We start from the raw sequence: 24,845 nt of genomic DNA, 5'->3' as shown, positions 1-24,845 counted from the left end.
GATTGACAGCCAGGCTGTGTGAATGGGGGATTTTGGCATAAAAGGCAGGACTCTTGGGCTGGAAGTCAGAGTCGCCACTGGAACTGCAAGAATCAAAGAGAAGCAAAGAAGAAGACGGCTGCTGCGACTCCCTAGTCCCGGTGAAGCCCTGCTGCAGCCCTGAGCTATCTACCCTTCAACGACAGAGAAGATCCAGTCCAGAGTCTTCTTCCCTTGAGCCTGGTGGGATCAACCAGCTCACCTTCAACAGCCAGAGGATCCTCTTCTTGGTCGAAATCGCTGCACACATCTGTAGTGGTCCGGATAGCCACCTGAAGAGCCTCTCCTGTTTTAAAGGAGCGCACCTTTTATTCACCGTCGCTTCGCTGCTGCTGACCTCCTCCCTGGGTAGTGCAGATCGCCCCAGACATCCTCCTTCTTGTCCCCACGACTGAAGCTCCAGGAACCGTGAGTCTGCAGAAACTACCAGGAACAACTGCCATAGCACCAGCTTTTCTTCAAACAAATAAAGTACTGTGTCCAACTTCGAGGAATTGGGGTGAACCCTTTTCCTCACTGTTGGGGAGAATTCTCTGTATAGGCTAATTTCCCAAACCTAGTGAGTCCCCCAGCAGCTTTGCTGGATTTTTGGGGTTTATTTTTTTCTCCTGCTAAGAGTGAGACTCTTTTTCTCCCACTCTCAGGCATGATTTGAGAATGTCCTTCGACTTTGTAATGTGTTTAATGGGCTATGGGGTCTTTTACTCCATAGGGCTTCATGTGTTTTTGGTAAGTGTGTTACACAGCACCCTCAGTGCAGTAACACAGGGGTGTCATAGTGACCCCCAAACATAGACTCCATACCCTGGGACTGACTACTGTCTCCCAGGGCATGTAAAGTCACCATTGACTTTACTAGTCTTAAATTGTGAACAGAACCAGTACATATTGTGGAAGTAGTGGTAGGGGTAATTAGATTGCCCCTAGGTCTGTTTTTCGAGGGGGCACTGTGCAGTCCCCCCTCGTCGAGTTTCTGGCTGGTGGCAGTGGTTACCACACAATATTCCACCAGAATATTTCCTATGGGAATTTCCCATTCATTTTTAAACGCACCACTTTTTTGGTGCAATGTTAAAGATACCGCCGGGTTATTTATTTAATATTTATTCCCCGGTTGGGTCTTTTTGCCAGAACTCGGTTTTAAAATGGCGTTTATGTTTGCCTCTGTAACTCCAACCCAAGTCGAGCCCTTTGTTCCACTTTTGGCGGACTTCTGCACAGAAGCCTCCAAAAGTGGTGCCACTCTGTCTGGGTCTACAGGATGTGTGGGAGGGGGGAATAGGCACCCTGGACTGAGTTACCTCGGCAACTCAAGTCGCACTCTTGTATGATTGGCCCATTGGTGAGCTGCCCGGCTCACCACTTAGCATGTTTGAGTGACAGCTAGGACTGATGAATGGGGGTTTTCTGCATAAAAGCAGGGCTTTGGGGACTGGAACTTCAGAAGTCGCCACAGGACCTAAAGAATCCGAAGAGTGAGAAGCTGAGCCGACCTGCAACGACGACACCACCGCTGGAGCCCTGCTGAACCGCCTCACCACTTCCCGACGACAGAGAAGATCTTCATCCATCCTGAAGAGTCTTCCTCCTTTGAACTGGTGGGGTTAACCAGTTCGCCCTCTTTTCGCCTTCCTGGATCGTCTCATGGCCGAATCGCCCGTGGCAAGCACCCCGGCGGCCGGATAGCCACGCTTCACCACTACCGCGAATAAAAGTGTAGTACCTTTTAACAGAGAAACTCCGCGGCTGGTTTCTTCCCTGGCAGTGCAACGACCTCCAGCTTTCCTCCATGTCGAGACCTTCTCTTCCCCTGGACGAAGCACTGACTAGCGACCGCTGCCAGGAACAACTGCCCCCGCTGGAGTTTTCTTACCATTTAGGGTACTGTGTCCCGCCTGTTCTCCCTTGCAACAGACTGTCCAAGGTGTCCCGTAAATCCTTGACTCTCTACCCTGGGGTGACCTGGGTCCTGTTAGCTAACTTTTCTAAACTGATCCAACTCCTTTCGAACTATCTGCAAAGACTTTTAAAGTGTACTTCAACTGTGTGATCTTGGGCACATTCCGCCTTGCTCTCTCCAAGAGTGGGCCTGGCCTATGAACTTTCTTGCTCTACAGTAGACTCTGCCTTTCTTGACTTGCTGTGGTGCTTTTAAAAGTGTTGGTATTGTGTTCTTTCCTAATTCTGCCTTTTCCCTCCCTTTTTAAATAATTATTGGAGTGCCATCTTGGTTAAGCGCTCACCTCTGCATTGATAATAAGTGGTGGTCTTTTCCTAAGACTTGTCGAATAATTAATCAGGGAGGTGTATATATTTCTAGTGACTGTGTTTGAACTTGCTTGACATATTAGTGCCAGTGTATTTTTATAAGTGTGTTTTTAAATAAATAATTATATACTTTTATACCCAAGCTCTGGTCAATGTTTGCTTGTGCTACTGTATTTTTGGTACCTAATGTGTATACTCTGTATGCTGCCTAACTCTTCTTGAGAGAAGTCTGACTGCTCAGCCACAGCTACCAGGTAAATCTGGGTGGTACAGACTGCTACCAATTGGGTTTACTGCCGACACCTGTAGTCTTAAACTTTTTACAGTGGTCCCTAAGGGAACTGCACAGGTTTCTGCCTAACACTCACCAAAGGCTTGTCCTGGTCTTCCTTCCCTATTATAACTTTTTCTTCCCTTTTGACAATATCCAAGTACTGTAACGCTCACCTGGTTCCTACGGAGGCGCTGACCCAGACTGGACTGCGGCACCGGGCTCGGAATGCACTCTGGACGGGACCTCCGAATATGAACTGCCTGGCTTGTGAGGTAAGTTTTCTGTAGGTGGAAGAAAAGGGGTAAATACCTAAGTGGTGGGATAAGGTTCCCCCCCAGTCTTCCTGCTTCTCCCACTTCTAGGCTCTCAACTAGTCTCAGCGAGCTCTTACCTTAGGCTTGGTAAAGCTGAGCTCTCCATCCTGCTTCTGGTGCAGGGACGCATGGAATCCAGTTACGTCACTGGATGAGTTCAGTGTGTAGGCTTAGAGTCCTTTTGTATAGTCTTTTAGGTGCAGAGACGCTGTTGGACGATGCTGTCGCTGCTGCACGTGCGGAGGCACGTAAGTACCACTGACCTGTGGCCGTTTTCCGAAATGGGCACCTTTAACAATGTCTTTCCTTCCTTTCAGGTGCTGGAAGGCTGTGGGCGATGCCGCCGCTGCTGCACGTGCGGAGGCACGTAAGTACCACTGACCTGTGGCCGTTTTCCGAAATGGGCACCTTTAACAATGTCTTTCCTTCCTTTCAGGTGCTGGAAGGCTGTGGGCGATGCCGCCGCTGCTGCACGTGCGGAGGCACGTAAGTACCACTGACCTGTGGCCGTTTTCCGAAATGGGCACCTTTAACAATGTCTTTCCTTCCTTTCAGGTGCTGGAAGGCTGTGGGCGATGCCGCTGCTGCTGCACGTGCGGAGGCTCGTAAGTATAACGGCGTTGCGACCGCTTCTGCTCGGGCACCTCTAACTATGTCTTTTTCCCTTTCAGGTGCTGGATGCAGCCGGAGTGAAGGCCGCGGTGAGCTTAGGCGTGATCATTGGATGAGGTAAGCGAGCGCGGCTGCAAGCGTGTTGCACGATTTCTAACCTTGATTCTTGTTTTGCAGGTTTCGAAGACTGGATTCTGGAGGCTGAATTCTGGTAAGTTTGTGTTCCTGTGTGCTTTCTCATCCACAGGTTGCTGCTCGGGAAGCTGAGGGTGTATCAGGACCAGGAATGCAGGAGCCGACTCGGTGAGCGTCCTGCTGCTGCTGCAGAATAACGCGAAGCACGTGAAACCCATCGGGCGTGGTTTAAATAGCAGAGAAGTGCTTCCAGTGTGTATTCTTCCACCGGTCCCACCCAGGTAAGAAAAGAGTTCCAGAAGGAAATAGTTCCTCCTAGCCCAGATGGTTGGAGACTTCAGCCAGACTGGATTGTATGCAGCATGGTCTGCCTCAGGTAAGTCCACCCAAGCATTATGACACTGTTTTACAATATGAGCCTGGTGCCCTTGGCGCCGGGACAGAAACCTTTCATGGGCCTGGCGCCAAAGGCGCCAGGACACGGTCCAAAGGGCCCCTGTAGGGGTCTGCTGGGTCCGAAGACGGGTCTGCTTCCGAGGGTGCTGGGCCAGTCCTGGCCCCTCGGGAGTAGTGCCCATGACAAGTACTCCTGGCAATCTCGAATCGTGAACTGTTTTAACCTTGTGATCCTCGCCAACAGGACCCCTGTTCCATTTGACACTGGCGCAGGCCTATTGACTTTTATCTAAGTTTTAGAAAGTATCCTCTGATTCTATTGCCTTGACAAAAGTATTGCCTCTGATTTTTATCCCCTGTTCTCTTGTGTTAATTCATGTGCTAAGTGTGTTTGACTTCGTTAAAATTTCTTCTTGCGGCTACGCTTTTCTTTCGTAAGACCGAACTGTCAGTACTGTCAAAAAGTTTTTGCGTATTAACCCACGGTAACGTCTTTGTTCCACAACACCGGTCTGTCAAATCCCAATGTACTTACATTGAATTGATCTGCACAAGGGGAATTGGTTGTGTATAGTATATTTGGAGTGTGGTTTTAATTTAATAGAAGTGAAGTGTTTTGTGAACAGATGGTTTAAAAATAAATGTACTTATATGTTTTTAACCTGAAACCTTGAGTCAGTGTTTACTTGAGTCACAGTAATTGTAGTCCTTTGTGTAATCTCTACTACTGCTTATTTGCTCTTGAGCTAAGTCTGACTGCTCAGCCATTGCTACCACTTTTTCTGTGTAGTACAGGCTTGTACCAAAGGTAAATTGTGCTACTACTTGTAGTCTTAATTGTGTGTAGTGGTCCCTAAGAGCACTGCACAGGATTCTGCCTAACAACGACCAGGGGCCTTTCCCTCAGATCAAGCCAAGGTGGCCTTTGTCTGTCTTACCTGGGGGGTCTCGCGGCTAATTGGTCGGTACCGCTAGTGAACCGAGATGACCCCATTGTCATGATCTCTGCTTCCAAAAGGTCAGGGTTTTCCCAACTCCCTTGGAAGCAGATCCATAACCCAGGTTCCGAGTGCCAACCAGTCCCAATTGGGACCTTTTGGACCCAGTCCTGGCGCCAGTGGCACCAGGCTCATAAATATGCCCAGTCCCAGCGCTGGAAGCGCCGGGCTCATAATGCTTGGGTGGACTTACCTTCAGCAGACCATGCTGCTTACTTGCCTGCCAGTTGAGCCTCTGATCCTCTTCTGTTTGGGACTACTTTTCCTGTTGGGTGGGGCTGGAGCCACTCCCTAGATTCAGAACACTGGAACTCTTCTGGAAGGCAGGAACTCTTTTCTTACCAGGAACTCTTTTCTTACTTAGGCGTGGCTGTGGAAGGAGACACCTAAGCACTACAGGAGGCTATTTAAACCACACCCGGTGGATGAATCTTGCTTTGCGTTATTCTGCAACCTCTGCAGCAGAACGCTCATCGTGTCTTCTGCATCCGGTCCAGGGCCTAAGGAAAAAGGCTTACCATCCTGAATCCAGTCTTCAGCAACACCTATAAAGACAAGAAAGAACAGGTTAGCATTCCGGCATCTGAAAGGCAAAGGCTTACCATCCTGAATCCAGTCTTCAGCAACACCTATAAAGACAAGAAAGAACAGGTTAGCATTCCGGCATCTGAAAGGCAAAGGCTTACCTACTCTTCGTGCGCTCCGGAGGTCTTCACACTGCATTCCGGCATCTGAAAGACAAAACAAGGTGCGTTTAAAGACATTGGGGAACTTTAATACTCACGTGCCATTACTCCTTTCCACATCTAATCCAGTGGGTATTCCGGCACCCTGCAGCCGCTCTGAACTCGTACCTGCAAAATAAAAAGACAGTTAGAGCGCATAGTGAAGCAGGCAACAAGCGCTTACTTACGTGCTTCCAGGCCCTTCTATTCATCACACGGGCTCCATCTTCAACTCACTTCAGCCCGTCATCCGCCATCGCCGGAACCCTGCAAAACAAGAGACATCATTACTAAAGACTTTAAAGACATTTGAATGACTCGAAACTTACCGTTCGTGCAGTAAACGACGGACAGCAGTCCTCTGAAGTCAAGAGGCCTGCGCTACCTATCCAGTGAAGAAACTGGTTACAGCACCCTGCCCCGAGGCAGATGGAGAGCTCGGCATTCACTTACCTAAGACATCTTACTCTACACGTCAGGCATACAGTGCACAGAGGTCCAGCCCAAAGAGCCAACCGGGTGCTACACATCACCTTTGAAGATACGGTAGTCGCCCAGTCAAGACCGGCGCCTCTGCGAGAATCAGGTGAGCGTTACAGAACGCAAAGCCTACCGCAAAACTCTCGCCCAGGCGCTATGGAAACCTCGGATACTGACCCCCTAGCCCGGTTACTTGGGGAACTAAGGGCAGAAGTGCATGCAGCTCGTCAGGAAACGAATGCTCTAAGAAGGGAACTAATTATTTCCAAGGAGAGAACAGACAATCTTGCTAGACAAGTGCTACAGTCACAAGCCGGACAGACCCCGTTACCCGCATCAGGGGCAAATCTTCCTTCAACATCCTCTATGAATCCAGTGCAGATCAACCTACCTGGGAATGTACCTCTGGCTCCGCCCGAACGATTTTCTGGTGACCCAAAGAGGTTTGCAGTATTTATCAATCAGTGCCGGTTGCACTTCTTATGCCGGCCAGCAGCCTTTCCAACTGATCAAGCAAAAGTAGCTTTTGTACTTTCGTACCTTAGTGGCAATGCGGCAGACTGGTCGATCCCTCTAGTTAATCAAGATGATCCGGTTCTCCATGATTTTCAAGCCTTTCAGCTTAGTATGGAAAACCTGTTCGCAAGACATTCACAGGGGCAGGCCTTGGACAATGAGCTTCTTTCGTTGCGACAGGGTAATCAAGACCTTTTGGCTTATATTGCATCTTTCAATAGACTAATAGTGGAAACTCAATGGCCTGAGGACAAAAGGATTACGCTGTTTTATAGAGGTCTACGTGGAGAGCTCAAAGACGTTTTAGCCCAAGTAGTGAATCCCCCACAAGACTGTTCGGATTATATAGACTTGGTCGTTCAAATAGATCACAGGCTGCAGAACAGGAAGGCCGATCGTTCCAAGTTTGATGCTCGAGTATTTTCCAAACCGCCAACTCCTTCCAAAGGAGTAGACTCCGGAGAACCCATGCAAATAGGGGGTCTGAAAGGTCCTCTAACACAAAGGGAGCGGGAAAGGAGGAAACAGTTGCAATTATGCCTATATTGCGGAAACTCAGGGCACTTTCTTCGAGACTGTCCGGTGAAACCTGCCAAGAAGGCAGTAGGAGCTGCAGTTACCAAAGTTACAAACTCTGAGCAGGGAAACGACCTCGCCCGACAAGAATAGAGGTCCTCTTGCCGAGCGTGAAAACCAGTTCCGTGACCTCGCATTTCGTGATACCTATGGTCCTCATTAGCCCTGATAATCCGGATCGATTACATGCAATTGAAGCTTACGTCGACAGCGGTGCCATCGGCAATTATGTGGATCATGAAATGGTTTTGAGGATGAATCTAACTCTTTGTCCCAAGGCTGTAAAGGACGTCATTACTACGGTGGATGGTACGGAGATAGCCTCCGGGCCAGTAACGCATACCACTCAAGAGGTGACGCTAGTAAGTCAAGATGGACACCATGAGAAGATCGTGTTCGATGTGATCAAGGCCCATCAGTTTCAGATTATTCTAGGAATACCTTGGTTAGAGAAACACAATCCTCTGATCGATTGGCGAGCAAGAACGGTCCAGTTTCCAGAATGTGTCTCTACTTGTCACCCTCCACCTGGTGTTGCACTGGCCGCAATTTCTTCAGAGACTCCCCAGTTACCTCCCGAATACCTAGAATACCAAGATGTTTTCCGGAAGGATCAGGCTAACTCTCTACCTCCTCATAGATCTTATGACTGCCAGATAGACCTGATACCTGGATCTACTCCTCCTTGTAGTAGAATTTATGCCCTCACCGAGCCTGAGAATCTTCACCTTCGACAATACCTGGATCAATACCTGGCAAATGGGTTTATTCGTCCTTCCAAGTCCCCTGCTTCTTCAGCTTTGTTCTTCGTTCCAAAAAAGGAAGGAGACCTTAGAACTTGTATCGATTATCGCTCCCTGAACCAGATCACCGTTAAGAATAGATATCCGTTACCTTTGATCCCTGAACTCCTGGACCAAGTCAGAAAAGCATGCATATATACAAAGCTGGATCTTAGAGGAGCTTACCACTTGGTACGAGTAAAAGAGGGCGATGAATGGAAGACAGCCTTCCGCACCAAGTATGGGCTATTTGAATATCAGGTCATGCCCTTCGGACTTTGCAATGCCCCGGCCGCCTTTCAATATTTTATGAACGATGTCCTCAGAGAGCTCATAGATGTATGTGTTGTTGTTTACATTGACGACATCCTCGTTTATTCTTCATCGGAATCTGAACATCGGAAACACGTGAAAATGGTCCTCGAAAGATTGCGTCAACACAAACTTTTCGCTAAGTTGGAAAAATGTGTTTTCAACGTGACTGAAGTTGAATTCTTGGGATTCATATTATCACCTGGCGGAGTGCGTATGGATTCAAAGAAGGTTGATGCAGTTCTCAAATGGCCATCACCATCCTCCGTAAAAGGTGTGCAAAGCATGTTAGGCTTCGCTAACTTTTACCGCAGGTTTATCCCCGAATTCTCTCGAATAGTCCAGCCCATCACTGCCTTGTTAAAGAAAAACAAACGTTTTGAATGGTCTACCGAGGCGGAACAAGCTTTCCAGGATTTGAAGACTAAATTTATCTCTGCACCAATCTTAAAACACCCTCGCCCCGAACTCCCCTACATCGTGGAAACTGATGCTTCAAGCCTTGCCATGGGGGCAGTTCTATCACAAAAGGACCCGGTAACCAATCAGTTGCATCCCGTGGCATTTTGGTCCCGCAAATTCTCGCCTCCTGAAATCAATTACACGATTACTGACAAGGAACTTCTGGCTATCAAGTCTGCCTTTAAGGCTTGGCGGCATTATCTGCTGGGGGCCCGACACACCGTTACTGTGATTACGGATCACCGAAACCTGCAATATTTGAAGACCGCAAAAGCCCAATCCTCTAGACAACTCCGTTGGGCATTATTCTTTGCCGAGTTTGACTTCATAATTACCTATCGACCTGGTACAAAGAACGGTAAAGCCGATGCCCTTTCTCGGATGGGAGTGGAAGAACACTTGGTCAACCCTAAACCTGTACCAATCATTCCCGAACAAAGAATTCTGGGTGTAATCGCCACAGAATCCATAGAGGAAGTTAAGGATAAAGCCAGGCAACTTGTAACTCCAGCATACATACAGAATTGGCATCTGCAGGGAAAGGACTTTGCAGTAAAGGACAACTTATTGTATTTCCAAGAACGATTATACCTACCCAGCACAGATTTACAGAAAAAAGTAATCTCTTGTTATCACGACTCTTTAATGGAAGGTCATCCCGGTATAGCCAAGACCTCAGAAAAGATCAAGCGCTACTTCTGGTGGCCGTCTTGGAAAAAAGATATCAGAGACTTTATAATGTCCTGTGGAGTATGCGCCCAAAACAAGAGTCAAAAGGAAAGACCAGCAGGCCTCTTACGCCCTATTGACATCCCACCTCGCCCTTGGCATACGCTTTCTATGGACTTCATCACCGATCTACCTCCATGCTCCGGATACAATACGATTCTAGTAATCGTGGACTTATTCTCCAAGATGGCGCATTTCATTCCGCTCAAAGGCTTGCCAACAGCAGCAACTCTGGCCCGAGAATTTCTCGAAAACATCGTCCGACTGCACGGTTTTCCTTCGGTTCTAATTTCGGATCGAGGTAGTCAATTTACTTCTCATTTTTGGCGAAGTTGCTGTCGGTCGGCTCAAATTGATGTGAGACTATCGACCAGTCACCACCCTCAGACCGACGGACAAACTGAGAGGACCAATCAAACTCTGGAACAGTATTTACGCTGCATGCTGCAACAAACTGAAAAAACGTGGAAAGATATCCTTTGGATAGCCGAGTATGCCTACAATAACTCTGTCCATTCGGGAACTGGGAAAACCCCGTTTTTTTCTTTTGTATGGCAGTCACCCTCGAACCTCGGAGTTGGATCCCCTCCAAGATCTTGAAACACCAGCAGTAGACTACCTGCATTCTACAATCACCCAAGCCTTTAAGGAAGCTGTTTCTCACCTTCAAAGGGCTAAAGAACAATACAAGAAAGGAGCAGATCAACATCGGAAGGAAGCCCCTCACTATCAAGTAGGGGATCAAGTCTGGTTATCCACCAAATATCTATCTCTAAAAGGGCCACGCACATTCAACCCAAGATACCTTGGTCCCTATTCCATCACTACCATAGTAAACCCAGTAGCGGTCAAGTTGGACTTGCCCCCGCACATGAAGATACATCCGGTCTTCCACGTCTCTCTATTAAAACCCGTGCAACCTCAAACCCGACTAACCAAATCTCCAAAACCTATCCTAGTGGATGGAGAACTCGAGTTTGAAGTCAAAAGCATTCTGGACTCCAAGATCTCCAAATCTAAACTATTCTACCTAATTGACTGGAAAGGCTACGGCCCCCAAGAGAGATCCTGGGAACCTGCTGAATATGTCCACGCTCCTCGCCTAATCAGAAGATTTCACCGAACATTTCCTGACAAGCCAAAACCCCCGGAGAAGCCCGGTTTGGGAGGGGCCTTGAGGGGGGCGTGCTGTCATGATCTCTGCTTCCAAAAGGTCAGGGTTTTCCCAACTCCCTTGGAAGCAGATCCATAACCCAGGTTCCGAGTGCCAACCAGTCCCAATTGGGACCTTTTGGACCCAGTCCTGGCGCCAGTGGCACCAGGCTCATAAATATGCCCAGTCCCAGCGCTGGAAGCGCCGGGCTCATAATGCTTGGGTGGACTTACCTTCAGCAGACCATGCTGCTTACTTGCCTGCCAGTTGAGCCTCTGATCCTCTTCTGTTTGGATCTACTTTTCCTGTTGGGTGGGGCTGGAGCCACTCCCTAGATTCAGAACACTGGAACTCTTCTGGAAGGCAGGAACTCTTTTCTTACCAGGAACTCTTTTCTTACTTAGGCGTGGCTGTGGAAGGAGACACCTAAGCACTACAGGAGGCTATTTAAACCACACCCGGTGGATGAATCTTGCTTTGCGTTATTCTGCAACCTCTGCAGCAGAACGCTCATCGTGTCTTCTGCATCCGGTCCAGGGCCTAAGGAAAAAGGCTTACCATCCTGAATCCAGTCTTCAGCAACACCTATAAAGACAAGAAAGAACAGGTTAGCATTCCGGCATCTGAAAGGCAAAGGCTTACCATCCTGAATCCAGTCTTCAGCAACACCTATAAAGACAAGAAAGAACAGGTTAGCATTCCGGCATCTGAAAGGCAAAGGCTTACCTACTCTTCGTGCGCTCCGGAGGTCTTCACACTGCATTCCGGCATCTGAAAGACAAAACAAGGTGCGTTTAAAGACATTGGGGAACTTTAATACTCACGTGCCATTACTCCTTTCCACATCTAATCCAGTGGGTATTCCGGCACCCTGCAGCCGCTCCGAACTCGTACCTGCAAAATAAAAAGACAGTTAGAGCGCATAGTGAAGCAGGCAACAAGCGCTTACTTACGTGCTTCCAGGCGCTTCTATTCATCACACGGGCTCCATCTTCAACTCACTTCAGCCCGTCATCCGCCATCGCCGGAACCCTGCAAAACAAGAGACATCATTACTAAAGACTTTAAAGACATTTGAATGACTCGAAACTTACCGTTCGTGCAGTAAACGACGGACAGCAGTCCTCTGAAGTCAAGAGGCCTGCGCTACCTATCCAGTGAAGAAACTGGTTACAGCACCCTGCCCCGAGGCAGATGGAGAGCTCGGCATTCACTTACCTAAGACATCTTACTCTACACGTCAGGCATACAGTGCACAGAGGTCCAGCCCAAAGAGCCAACCGGGTGCTACACATCACCTTTGAAGATACGGTAGTCGCCCAGTCAAGACCGGCGCCTCTGCGAGAATCAGGTGAGCGTTACACCCATCTTACATAACTTTTGCGCATTTCAGCAAGAGCTGAACAAACTATTTGCCCGCAGAAATCAAGAGGCAGCCTTAAACCGAGAACTGCTGGCCCTATGGCAAGGGTCCCAAGATCTATTGGTATACATCACGACATTCAATCGGCTCGTGGCTGAAATAAATTGGCCAGAGGAAAAAAGAACCACCCTCTTCTATCGAGGCCTCAGGGGTGAGCTGAAAGACTTTTTAGCGAAAGTAGTCAACCCACCTGAAAGCTGTGCAGACTATATAGACTTAGTGATACAGTTGAATCATCGTTTGCAAGAGAGAAAGGCAGATCGAAAGAGGGCGGAAGCCCGGCCCGTATATGTGCATCCACGTGAAGTACAAGTGCGTCCACAAGAAAATACCCCAGAACCCATGCAGTTGGGCAGTGCGACGGGACCACTCTCTAAGGAGGAAAGAGAGACACGCCGGCAGCAACAATTGTCTATATTGTGGCAAGGCGGGCCACTTCCTGAAAGACTGCCCTAGTAAGCCGAATAAATGGGCCCTGGGGGCCATTGGAGAGACAGTGACCAGTCCCCAGGATCCCACACAGTCATCGGAAAACTCCTGGACTCGACGAGAGTAGGGAATCGGCTTGTTGAGGGAAACTAAAGTAACCACGGTCTCACACCTCACCTTACCTGTCATTCTGATCAGGCCAGGACAACCTCACCGGATGTACGCCCTGGAGGCTTATATTGATTGCGGGGGCATCAGCAGCTATATCGATATCGGAGTAGCTCGAAGACTGGGCATACCGGGGCAGCCAAGGGGGAAGATAGACATCATTTCAGTAGACCGGTCTCCACTGTCATCTGGACCCGTAACGCAGTGCACAGAAGAAGTGGAATTAGTATGCAAAGACGGCCACTGAGGGCTCATGACTTTCGACTTGATCAGTGCCCCACCTTTTAAACCCATACTTGGCATGCCGTGGCTAGAACGGCATAATCCTGTTATTAATTGGAAAACAGTGTTTTTTCCGTCCGAATGCCTGCGCACTTGTTACCCGTACCTACCACCAGTCCATAGAGCGCTAAAGTTAGGAGCAGCTGCCTCCCCCAGCACGGCAGGACAATTGCCTCCCAGGTATCAAGAATTTGAGGACGTGTTTCGGAAAGAATTAGCCAACACCCTTCCACGCCATAGACTGTATGATTGCCAAATTGATCTAATACCATCTACGCGCTCACAGAAAAAGAAAACAACATCTGTGGGAATATCTAGACCAGTATCTGGCCAATGGGTTTATCCGGCCGTCCAAGTCCCCGGCATCCTCCACCCAGTATTTCATACCGGAGAAAGAAGGGGACCTCAGGACGTGCATCGACTATCGAGGGCTCAATAAAATCCCTGTGAAGAGACGGTACCCCTTACCGTTGATTCCCACACTACTGGGCAAAGTTAAGGACGCAAAAATATACTCCAAATTGGATCTGCGTGGGGCATATGACTTAGTCAGCATTAAAGAGGGGGACGATGGAAGGCGGCCTCCCGCACGAAGGGTGGGCTGTTTGAATACACTGTAATGCCCTTCGGACTGTGCAATGCCCCGGCGGCCTTCCAGTTTTTCATGACGGATGTACTGCGGGAGTTATTGGACGTCTGCGATATGGTCTATATAGACGATATATGAATCTACTCTGCGACGAAAGAGGAGCACGTACATCATGTTAGGGCCGTCCTAGAAAAGCTCCGCCAGCACCATTTTTACGCAAAACTGGAGAAAGGCTTTTTTCACGTAACCACAGTGGAGTTCCTTGGCTTTATACTAACCCCACATGGCATCCAAATGGAAAATGGGAAAGTGGAGGCAATTTTGAACTGGCCCTCGCCTACATCGCTCAAGAATGTGCAAAGATTCCCAGGCTTCACTAACTTCTATCAGCGGTTCATACCTGGGTTTACGGACATAGCACACCCAACTCCTCGCTACTTAGGAAGCTCAAGGCCTTTAAATGGTCCCCTGAAGCTGTGCGGGCCTTCAAACAACTGAAGACGCAATTCATGAAAGCACCCATTTTGAAGCATCCAAACCCAGGGCTACAATTCGTGGTTGAAACAGATGCTTCCAGTGTCGCGATGGGAGCAGTGTTGTCTCAAAGGGACCCGACGACCACTCACCTACATCCCGTGGCATTTTGGTCAAAAAGGTTTTCACCAGCGGAACTAAATTACTCGATAACCAACAAAGAGTTACTGGCCATCAAGGCGGCATTCAAGGAATGGCGCCACCATCTGTTAGGCACGTGACATACTATCATGGTGTATACTGACCATCGGAATCTGCCGTACCTGCAAATGGCACAAGCCCAGTCCCCACGCCAACTCCGGTGGGCCCAATTTTTCTCAGAGTATGACTTTGTCATCACGTTTCGCCTGGGGGTTAAGAATGGGAAGGCAGACGCCCTACCGCGCATTGGATGGAGCCTAGAGGGAAGGGATGCCTACACAGTTGCAGAACCCATGGTCATCATCCCAGGGAGCAAGTTGCTGGGCTTGTCCAGTTCTACGTTCCTGCCCCCATACCAGCTTCATTGTGCCATCCAACAATCGTTGAACCCGGAACAATGGCAGGAATGGATTACCCAAGATCTGCAACGAACCATTGAGGGCGGGCTCCCTTACTACCAGGGAAGGCTATATGGCCCGGAGCCCAGAATGCAGCACGAAATACTACATAACTACCATGATGCCCTAGCAGCGGGTCATCCAGGAATCACCAAAACCCTAGGAAAGTTCTGGCAACATTATTGGTGGCCTACGTGGCAAAAGGACGTGATTCGCTACATCGACTTGCAATGTATGTGCCAGCAGCAAGACGCCTAAAACCAAACCTTCAAGTTTGCTCCACCCCTTACCATACCGCCGGCCCCATGGCACACCATTTCCTTGGACTTTGTTGCGGAATTCCCCTGTGTAATGGGTACAATACCATCATGGTGGTCGTGGACTTGCTGACCAAGATGGCGCACTTCATAGCACTGAAGGGCCTACCAAACGCAGGAACCTTTGTGCAGACCTTCTTAACCAACATAATGCGAGTACATGGCTTCCCCTCAGTCATCATTTCGGATCGAGGAAGCCAATTTATATCGACATTTTGGAAGCACTGCTGCACCAAGGCCCAAATTGATATCCGGCTGTCCACCAGTCACCATCAGCAAACGTATGGACAGACCGAGAGAACAAACTAAACTCTGGAACAGTATTTTCAGTGTATGTTTCCTCAAGCCGACGATGGGTGGGTGGATCTTCTCTTGGCAGCAGAATATGCCTACAACAACAGCATTCATAGTTCCACTGGGTTCTCACCGTTCTACTTCCACTATGGACGCAACCCACGGACAACAGCCCTCGGCCCACCCATGGCTCTGGAAATGCCTGCAGTCCCATCGTTACACACCAACATCCAAGAAACCTTACAAAAAGCCATTCAAACCCTACGCGACACGAAGAACGGCCAAAAATCCTTTGCCGATTAAAGGAAGGAAGGAGGCACCCAAGTACCAGGTGGGCAACAGGGTTTGGCTTTCTACCAAGTATATTCGATTAAAAGGCCAAAAAGATACCACCCCAAGTTTATCGGTCCCTACCCAGTGACAGCTGTCTTTAATCCTGTTGCACTCATGCTTAAACTCCCATCGGCAATGAAAATTCACCCAGCTTTTCATGTATCGCTGCTCAAGCCCGTGTACCCAGGTACCCGAAATTCCTTGACTAACCCTCCTCCAGTAGAGGTCCTAGGGTGGGAAAAGGAATATGAAGTCAAAGACATTTTAGATTCCAAAATGAGCAGACAGAGTTTATATTACCTAGTGGATTGGAAAGTGTATAATATCCAAGATAGGACATGGGAACCCGAAGAAAACATTCATGCCCCATGATTAGTAGCCCGATGTCACCACAACCATCCCAACAAGCCAGGACCTGGGGTGGCCCTTCTTGGGGGGGGGGGCTTTGGAGGGGAGTGCTGTCACGATCCCATTGCGGGCCCAGCGCGGTCGTGCCCAAGGGAGAGGGGTATTCCCCCATGATAGAGTGGGGAGGTGGTGGATAGGTATAGTGGCTAGCTGGCGTAAGCGGGTAGAATGGAGCAAGGCCGCAATCTGCACCAGCGCGCCTACCAAGAGAGGGAACGCCGGCACGTGCAAAGGAGCGCTGAGCATGTGCGAGGAACCCACGCCCCTGGCAGTCTAATGCTAGGAGGGCGTGGCCCAAGGCTATAAAACCACACCCGGACCGCACCCTGTGCTTAGTGTTTCTTCTGCTCTTTGCAAGAACAGTGTCTCACTTACTGCTCCTGCTCTGCATGTACCGACAACTTTACATGGATGGGAAGCAGTGGAAACTCACCTGAAATGAGGATCCACATCCTCGTGTAAAGGCTCGGTCTCTGTGTTCATTTTTGTTTCTTCCGAACCGCACCCAGAGTTTACCGGTGGGACTGCTCATCTTGGACATTGGTTCTTCATCGCCTGCTCAACTTGGTTCTTCCTCGTTTCTCCAACGGTGGTCTTTCCCGCAGCACCCAAGGACCTGAAAGGCAAAGCAACAGCATGAGAGGTCACATTCCGTTCTTCGACCACTGCCAGTGCCTATTGTGCTCACCTGCGCATTGAGTCCAGCTCTGTTCCGTCAGCATCTCATTCAGTCACTCAGCTCCTGTGAAGAAGAACATCAAAGACATTGGGAAAGTAAGCTCAGACCAAGTTCGCACAGCAAGTTGGACACTAGTGTTTAAATCGAGACTTACATGTTCACCGTTGTATCCTGTGTGTCGCAGCCAACCCAGGGTCTGGAGGGGAGGCGCAGAAGGGAAAGGTACTGCGCTTATACTTACCCTGTACTTACCTTTAGGTCACCCTTACCCCCAGAACGATACAGCCCCAAAGTCCCAAAACCACACAGGTCCCTCCCAACCTCACGGTCCCCTGGGAGTTAATCCCCAGTCGACCAGTGGGGGAAGGAGTGGCTGGGGGCAAGCGTCGGGGTGAAGGCAGCCATCGAGGGGGCTAAGCATCGGTACAGACCGGACCAGGCACTCCTGCAGGGCACCAGAGGTAAGCATGACATTATCATACCAGCACTAACATTCTACAAAGCAAAGGTTGCGCCCATAGTGGAACAGAAACATTCTTGACTCTACCTTGAAAAATCTGGGACTCCCTGGAAAGTGCCTATTGGAAAAGCTTGTTGAACCTTCTGAAGTGTGTCCCTATGGCAGTAGTTAGACAAGAGCTGGGCTTAATCTCGCTCCAAGCACACATCATTTGGAAAAATCTTGCATTCCTACGGAAGGTTAAAGCAATGGACTTGATAAGAGGATTTGGGACACTGAAGAGGGCATTCCAGGGAGGAGGCAATTGTGGGTTGAAGGACTGGAAGAGCACTTGCAGGGGGGCATTTGATCTTGTAACATCCAAAGAAGAGCAAATATTGACCAACCCAGACTCGGTGAAGACTAGGATCTGGCGACAGAATTGGATCCTGACACAGGATAAAGCTAGTATAGTAAAGCAAAATATTTACCTCCAAGAGGGTGTTATAAGGTGCCCTTACAACGTTCTTCCTACATACCTGTCAAGGTGCCCAAGCTTTGCAATAAGAACAAAATTCAGGAGCATCTTTCTCAACCTATATCCAAATCAGGAGGTCTTGGCATCTAGAGACAACGGGCCACAGAGACATACTGGCTGTAGATTATGGAATCTGAAGGAGGAGAGAGAAACTCTAAAACATCTTGTCCTTTTCTGTAAGGCACTCACAACTTAAAGAACGCGAGTATTGGGTGGGTTTTTTGAAGAACGGAAGTCATACACTACGGTTGAATGGTGGCCTACTATCCTGTCAGGAGAGAGAACCACATTAATCATTGCATTGACGATCTTCTTGGATGGGGATTTTAAAGAAATAGACATTGCGGGAGAAAAGGTGGGGGACGCCCATGAGACAGTGACCTTAGGGGAATGATGGACTGCTCTGTACGACGTTTCATTTAATTCAATTTATTTAACATGAAATGGAGTTCTTTTCATAAAATGGTGTGCATACGGAAGGTATAACACTTTCTAAATGAAAAGTAATGATACAGTAATAAAATTTTTAAAAAATGGTCAATTATAAATTGGGTACTGAAATATATTTTTGCATTCTCGATTTTACATAGCTATATTATACCGATGTGCGTCTGTCATGGGTACAGTTTACTGGTCGACGGCTTCTTCAACTGCAATTGGACAATAATCATCAACAACACATCTGTGATAATCATTATCTGGGACGATTGCCAGACACCAATCTGTCCTTTTGCAGTTGCAGTTATAAGGAGCAACATGGCAGCCTATAGGTTCTGAAAACGTGCAGATATGAAAATGTTGCATTTGAAATTTAAACCACTAATTTCTTCTCTGTAAGGGAACGCCATGTGTGCCGATCGTAAATCTCTGATGAAAGATATTAACGTTCTGTGAGGAATGCAAAGACAGGGATTAATCGATCGATAAACGGAATAACCATTATAAGATCACCATTCAAACTTGAGCAAAAAATGAGAACCATGCGATTTTCGCTAGCTGTAACCTCGATTGGAAAAAGCTAGACATGTTTTCGTGGACTTAATGAACTCTTCAGTGTTATGTCAAAATTAAAAGTACTTGTTAGGCTATTGCTGTTTTCTTCAAAATAAACAGTTTTAATCATTTTTTTTTGTGAAAAGAAATAAAATGTTTGTCTGTTGTGGATGTGTGTGTTTGTTCCTGGTTCTGCGTTAGATAATGTCATGACGTTTGTGATGGCAGAGTATCCTTGACTACGCTGCTCACTAACGTCATTGAAATAGGTGGAGTTCAACATGAGTGTCTAGTGATGTCAGCGTTTGGGCCGGGTGATCTAAATTAGTGCTGCGAGGGCATTTGAACTTAGGGCAATGGATCGGTGGATAACATTAGCACAAGATGGAGGTTCCCGACCCGTTGTTTTCGCAAGTGTTAAAGTGAGAAAAACTCGGGTAAATTGCAGTGGATTTTTTTTAAAGAACGATTGATGTACAATCTAAAATACAAGCCCAGTCGTTTGGGCCAATAACTTTTTTACTGAACTACCCCTCTAATTTGAAACTTGCTCAATTACCTGATTCATGATGAATGCCATCTGACAGGATCCCTCCACGTACAACCCTCCCTACCTGCTCCGTAGTTCACCATGCATAAAAATGGAAGAGACGCTCTGTCTCAGGCTCCCATTTCCAACGCAACCTTCTTATTTGTTGTTGTCACTTTTTTATTGCAAAAATACACCACAGATTCCCACTTCCCTAACAAGTTACACTTGGCTTGGCCTCTTCCTCTGTACTGGCGAGCCATTATGGGCCGGAACAGCACATCAGCCCAAGCTTCATTGTCTAATTTTCCCATTTACTCTGCCACTCATCACAATAATTATTCACTCTGCCGTTCAAGCCATATTTCTCACTCACCTTCATTTTGATCCCATTCGCCTTGTTGACAAAAAGTGCCCTTCAGAACCTACTGCTGAAATTCTACACTTACTCTTATTCGTTTCACCGTGCATATCCACACCTCCTATACCGCTGACCTAACAGTTTGTATTTGAATATTACTGTCTTCTTTTTCATCCTCTGTAGTCACTGTACAGAGTGCCTCAAGCACCTGGTTGCTACTTAGAGCATAGTCATGTCAATAAAATAGCCAGATTGGTTAAATCAGACATTTCATAGCAGTCCGGAGGGCTTTTAATCTCCATTAAATCATTATTATTATTATTGAGTTTTTACAATGTACAGAATCCCCACCATAAGGGTCTCAAAGTGCATATCCTTGTCTGCAACTTTAGGGTGTATTAAGACCCAGCTCCAGTATCGCCAGACTATAATCTGCTGAAGGAAAATGAAAATATGATATATGAGTGTTAGGCAGAAACCTGCGCGGTTCCCTTAGGGACCACTGCAAAAGTCTTAGGACTACAGGTGTTCGCAGTAAACCCAATTGGTAGCAGTCTGTACCACCCAGATTTACCTGGTAGCTGTGGCTGAGCAGCCAGACTTCTCTCAAGAAGAGTTAGACAGTATGTAGAGTATACAAAATAGGTACGGAGATACAGTAGCACAAGCAAACCCTGACCAGAGCTTGGGTATAAAAGTATATAATTATTTATTTAAAAACACACTTGTAAAATACACTAACACTAATATGGCAAGCAAGTTCAAACACAGTCACTATCAATATATATACATCCCTGATTACTAATTGAACAAGTCTTAGTTAAAACACCACTTATTTGCAGACAGAGGTGAGCGCTTAATCTAAGATGGCACTCCAATAAGTTAAAAAGGGAGGGAAAAGGTAGAATTAGGACAGCACAAAACCAGCACTTTTTAAAAGAACCACAGCAAGTCAGAAAAAGGCAGAGTCTACTGTTAGAGCAAGAAAGTTCATAGGCCAGGCCCACTCTTGGAGAGAGCAAGGCAGAATGTGTCCAAGATCACACAGTTCAATAATACTTTAAAAAGTCTTTGCAGATAGTTCAAAAAAAGGGTTGGATCAGTTCAGGAAAAGTTAGTTAGCAGGTCCCAAGTCACCCCAGGATAGAGAGTCAAGGATTTACAGGACACCTTGAACAGTCTGTTGCAAGGGAGACCAGACGGGACACAGTACCTGAAATGGTGAGAAAGCTCCAGCGGGGGCAGTTGTTCCTGGCAGCGGGTGCAAGTCGGTGCTTCTTCCAGGGGAAGAGAAGATCTCGACGTGGAGGAAAGCTGGAGGTCGTTGCACTGCCAGGGAAGAAACCAGCTGCAGAGTTTCCCGGTTAAAAGGTACTACCCTTTTATTCTCGGTAGTGGTGACGCGTGGCTATCCGGCCGCCGGGGTGCTTGGCCCGGGCGATTCAACCACGAGACGATCCAGGAAGGCGAAAAAGAGGGCGAACTGGTTATCCCCACCAGTTCAGAGGAAGAAGACTCTCCGGGATGAAGATCTTCTCTGTCGTTGGGAAGTGGTGAGACGGTTCAGCAGGGCTCCACCGGCGGTGTCGTCGTTGCAGGTCGGCTCAGCTTCTCCCTCTTTGGATTCTTTGGTCCTGTGGCGACTTCTGAAGTTCCAGTCCCCAAAGCCCTGCTTTTATGCAGAAAACCCCCATTCATCAGTCCTACCTGTCACTCAAACATGCTAAGTGGTCAGCTGGGCGGCTCATCACTGGGCCAATCATACAAGAGTGCGACTTGAGTTGCCGAGGCAACATAGTCCAGGGTGCCTAAACCCCCCTCCCACACATCCTGTAGACCCAGACAGTGGCACCACTTTTGGAGGCTTCTTTGCAGAAGCCCGCCAAAAAGTGGAACAAAGGGCTCGACTTGGGTTGGAGTTACATGGGCGAACACAAACGCCATTTTAAAACCGAGTCCTGGCAAAAAGACCCAACCGGGGAATAAATATTAAATAAATAACCCGGCGGTATCTTTAACATTGCTCCAAAGAAGTGGTGCGTTTAAAATGAATGGGAAAATCCCATAGGAAATATTCCGGTGGAATATTTTGCGTGGTAACCACTGCCACCAGCCAGAAACTCGACAAGGGGGGACTGCACAGTGCCCCATCGAAAAACAGACCCAGGGGCAATCTAATTACCCCTAACAGCACTTCCACAATATGATGGTTTGTACTGGTTCTGTTCACAATTTAAGACTGGTAAAGTCAATGGTGACTTTACATGGCCTGGGAGACAGTAGTCAGTACCAGGGTATGGAGTCTGGGTTTGGGGGTCACTATGACACCCCTGTGTTACTGCACTGAGGGTGCTGTGTAACACACTTACCAAAAATACATGAAACCCTATGGAGTAAAAGACCCCATAGCCCATAAAACACATTACAAAGTCAAAGGATATCTCAAATTATGTCTAAGAGTGGGAGAAAAAGAGTCTCACTCTTAGCAGGAGAAAAAAATAAACCCCAAAAAAATCCAGCAAAGCCGCTGGGGGACTCACTAGGTTTGGGAAATTAGCCTTAACAGAGAATTCTCCCTAAAAGGGAGAGAGAGGATAGGAAGAGAGAGGAAAAGAAGAGGAAAGAAATGTGATGTTTGAGAGAAAACGTGATGGATGCATGAGGTGTTCGATGTGCACTCAGGCTATCCTAAGCTTAGTGAGTAGTATGATTGACCGGATCACCACTTGGATACACTGCGTCTCTTCAAGGTCTAGAGAGGTTGGCTGCCAAGGACAGCCTACTCCAAATATATGAGTAGTTTATGAACAAGAGACTTGGAGAGGGTAAAACCGATTTAGAGGAGGAGAAAATTCTAGGTTTAAGCCAGATTTATAATAAATATTTTAAAATAAGGAGTGGTGGGTGAGCATAAAAGACCATGGAAACCGTTTTCTATTTTGTGAAATTAGGAATGTAATCTTGTGCAATTAGCGTGTCTTGGTCTGAAATACCAAAATAAAGTGAGATTAGTCTGATGCAACATCAGACAAGTTTGAAAAATCTAAATTCAAACCATCTACAAATAGAATTTATCGGAAAGTGAGCTGAAAATAACATGTATTGTAGGTCAAGCGAAATTAACAGGTCAAATAACTCCTATTATGCAGCTACGGTGCAGAAAACTAGCTTAAATCTATCGAATTGTAATATAACAATAATCACTCGGTCTGCAGACTTCATCAGTCAACGGCCCAGCACCAAGTGGAAGGGCTGCCAAGCCCTCGGGCCATTACCATCCTGTGAAACTTGTGGGCTCAGTGTTTATTGCTATTAGCACACAAGGTTTAAAAACCGAGGTAATAGAAACGTGTTTGTTTGTCGCCTAAGAACTTAAGTACTTGTGATCATCTGAAAGAGGAAAATAACGTATCGTTTGTGTGTCGCATCTGGCCCTCTGAATAAGAGACTTTGAAAGGCAAAGAGACTTGGGCATGGAAGGTCCTGATGCTAAAGATTGAACTGTACCCTTGTACTAGAGAAGCCAGAGACTGTGCTTAGCGCGAGTGTACCCCCTTGTCCCGTGCTGAAAACGTATGGAAGGGAGGCCAACGGCCTGAACATCCTGGCATATGATTTTGTGAACTCTTCTTTCTTTTTCGTAACATTGTTTCCCACACTATTTGTATTTAGAGGTAAGGATTCACAATAGGTTTATTAGTATATGCCTTTTTATTTTGACAATACACTACGAGGACTGTATTATTATTTGATGGTCATAGCTTGCTCAAATCTGTAGATTTAGGATTAGATAGGCGTTTTTCAAATCCTTTTTGAAGTTCAATAAACACCCTTGAACTGTGGTCACTTGTGTCTGTCTTAATGTTAATACCATGCCTTCCTTACAATACATTGTAAGGGTATCAGGACAGGTGTGGTTCTCTTTTTCCATGCACAAACGTGTGAGTACTGCTATGTTAGTCAATTTAAAATGAGGAATCCATGTAAGATACCATCCAGAACAAATTACTTCCTTCCGGTAATGTTCTTTCTGATGGATGTTACTCCCACAGATTCCTCATCGCCTCCCATTCTGCCCGTAATAATAGAGCACTAATTGGCTTTTCTTAAGCCTCTCCTCTGCCATAGGCTCATGATAGCCCGCAAGTCATATGGTTCGTCAGGGAGTGTTGCATTCATAAATCCTTAAGCGACTGAGCAAAATGGGGGGAAAAAAGAGAAACTGAGGTCACAGTGCGCTGTGCCGCATAGTTATGTTGATGTCGACATCACAATGTCGAGGAGTGTCTAGGATTCTTGATGCCAATTGCCCTTGGTGGTGAAAAGCTTTTTCCGAAGTTGTGCTGCCGCCGCAGGATACATTTACGATGCGAAATCCATGGGAGAAACATACATCAGAAAGAATATAACCGGGGGTAAGTAATTTGTTCTTTTTTCAGGCTGCTTTCTTAGAAGCACCATGGAATTCACTAAACGCTTTTATAGCATGAGGACTTCACATTTTACAAATAACTCTAATGAAATTGCATGATCTTCTTTAATGTGTTTCTTAGTAGTGCTTTTATACTGTTCAATACATTATGGAAACATTTGAAAAAGTCCAACAAGAGATGGCAAAAATGTGGTATTAACATGGCTATTGAAAATCATTATTTGCAGGTCATTGGCAGATTTTGTTGAAGAAAGGAACCGAGAGAATGAAGAAGGTATGTACATTTTCCAAAAATGTTATTGGCAGAACAGACAAGTGGAAAAAAAGAACTTGATGACTGATATTTACTGTCAGACCAACACAGTGTACCAATGTTGTGGCTTGTCAGTCTGTCGAAGAAGGAAGCTGACACAACTGTGGCATGTTGGTTGCTGTAAACTTGTATGTATAGTTAACAGAAACCCTCACTATCCCTTTCTATTAAGAGGGGGATCGTGCTTCAAACTAACGCTAAAGGATCCGTCAGAATGTCCATCAAAATTCAAACTCCACCATCCTGTGACACCACCTCCTTCTATCCCTTACCTAAGCTAAAGAATAATGTAATCCAACCAAAAATTCCTTCTTCAGGTGTTCAGGTGGTGTTCCAAAAATGTTCTCTTGCAAACGGATGCCAGGGGGGATTACTCCGTTCCCCTGGCTTGTGGTTCTAACAAAACCTTTGTACAACTTAACTTTCCGGGCCAGGAGAATGGCTCCATTCTGCACACTCCATTATAGTTCACAA

General features: G+C 47.1%; 1 protein-coding gene across 2 annotated transcripts in view; it reads left to right on the top strand.

Annotated features, from left to right (window-relative positions):
• Window positions 1–24,845, top strand: part of TAF1B (TATA-box binding protein associated factor, RNA polymerase I subunit B) — a 1,890,249-nt gene that overhangs the window by 985,195 nt on the left and 880,209 nt on the right. For both annotated transcript variants that reach the window (XM_069605992.1, XM_069605991.1), the window contains one exon: window positions 24,286–24,332. In XM_069605992.1, the coding sequence (XP_069462093.1) occupies window positions 24,286–24,332 (47 nt within the window). The remainder of the gene's footprint in view (window positions 1–24,285; window positions 24,333–24,845) is intronic.

This window comes from Ambystoma mexicanum, chromosome 4p (genome assembly GCF_040938575.1).
Source record: "Ambystoma mexicanum isolate Mex_15411 chromosome 4p, UKY_AmexF1_1, whole genome shotgun sequence".
NCBI classification, from domain to species: Eukaryota; Metazoa; Chordata; class Amphibia; order Caudata; family Ambystomatidae; genus Ambystoma; species Ambystoma mexicanum.
The sequence above is the reverse complement of the archived record's forward strand: the minus strand, read 5'-3'. Positions and strand labels throughout refer to the sequence as shown.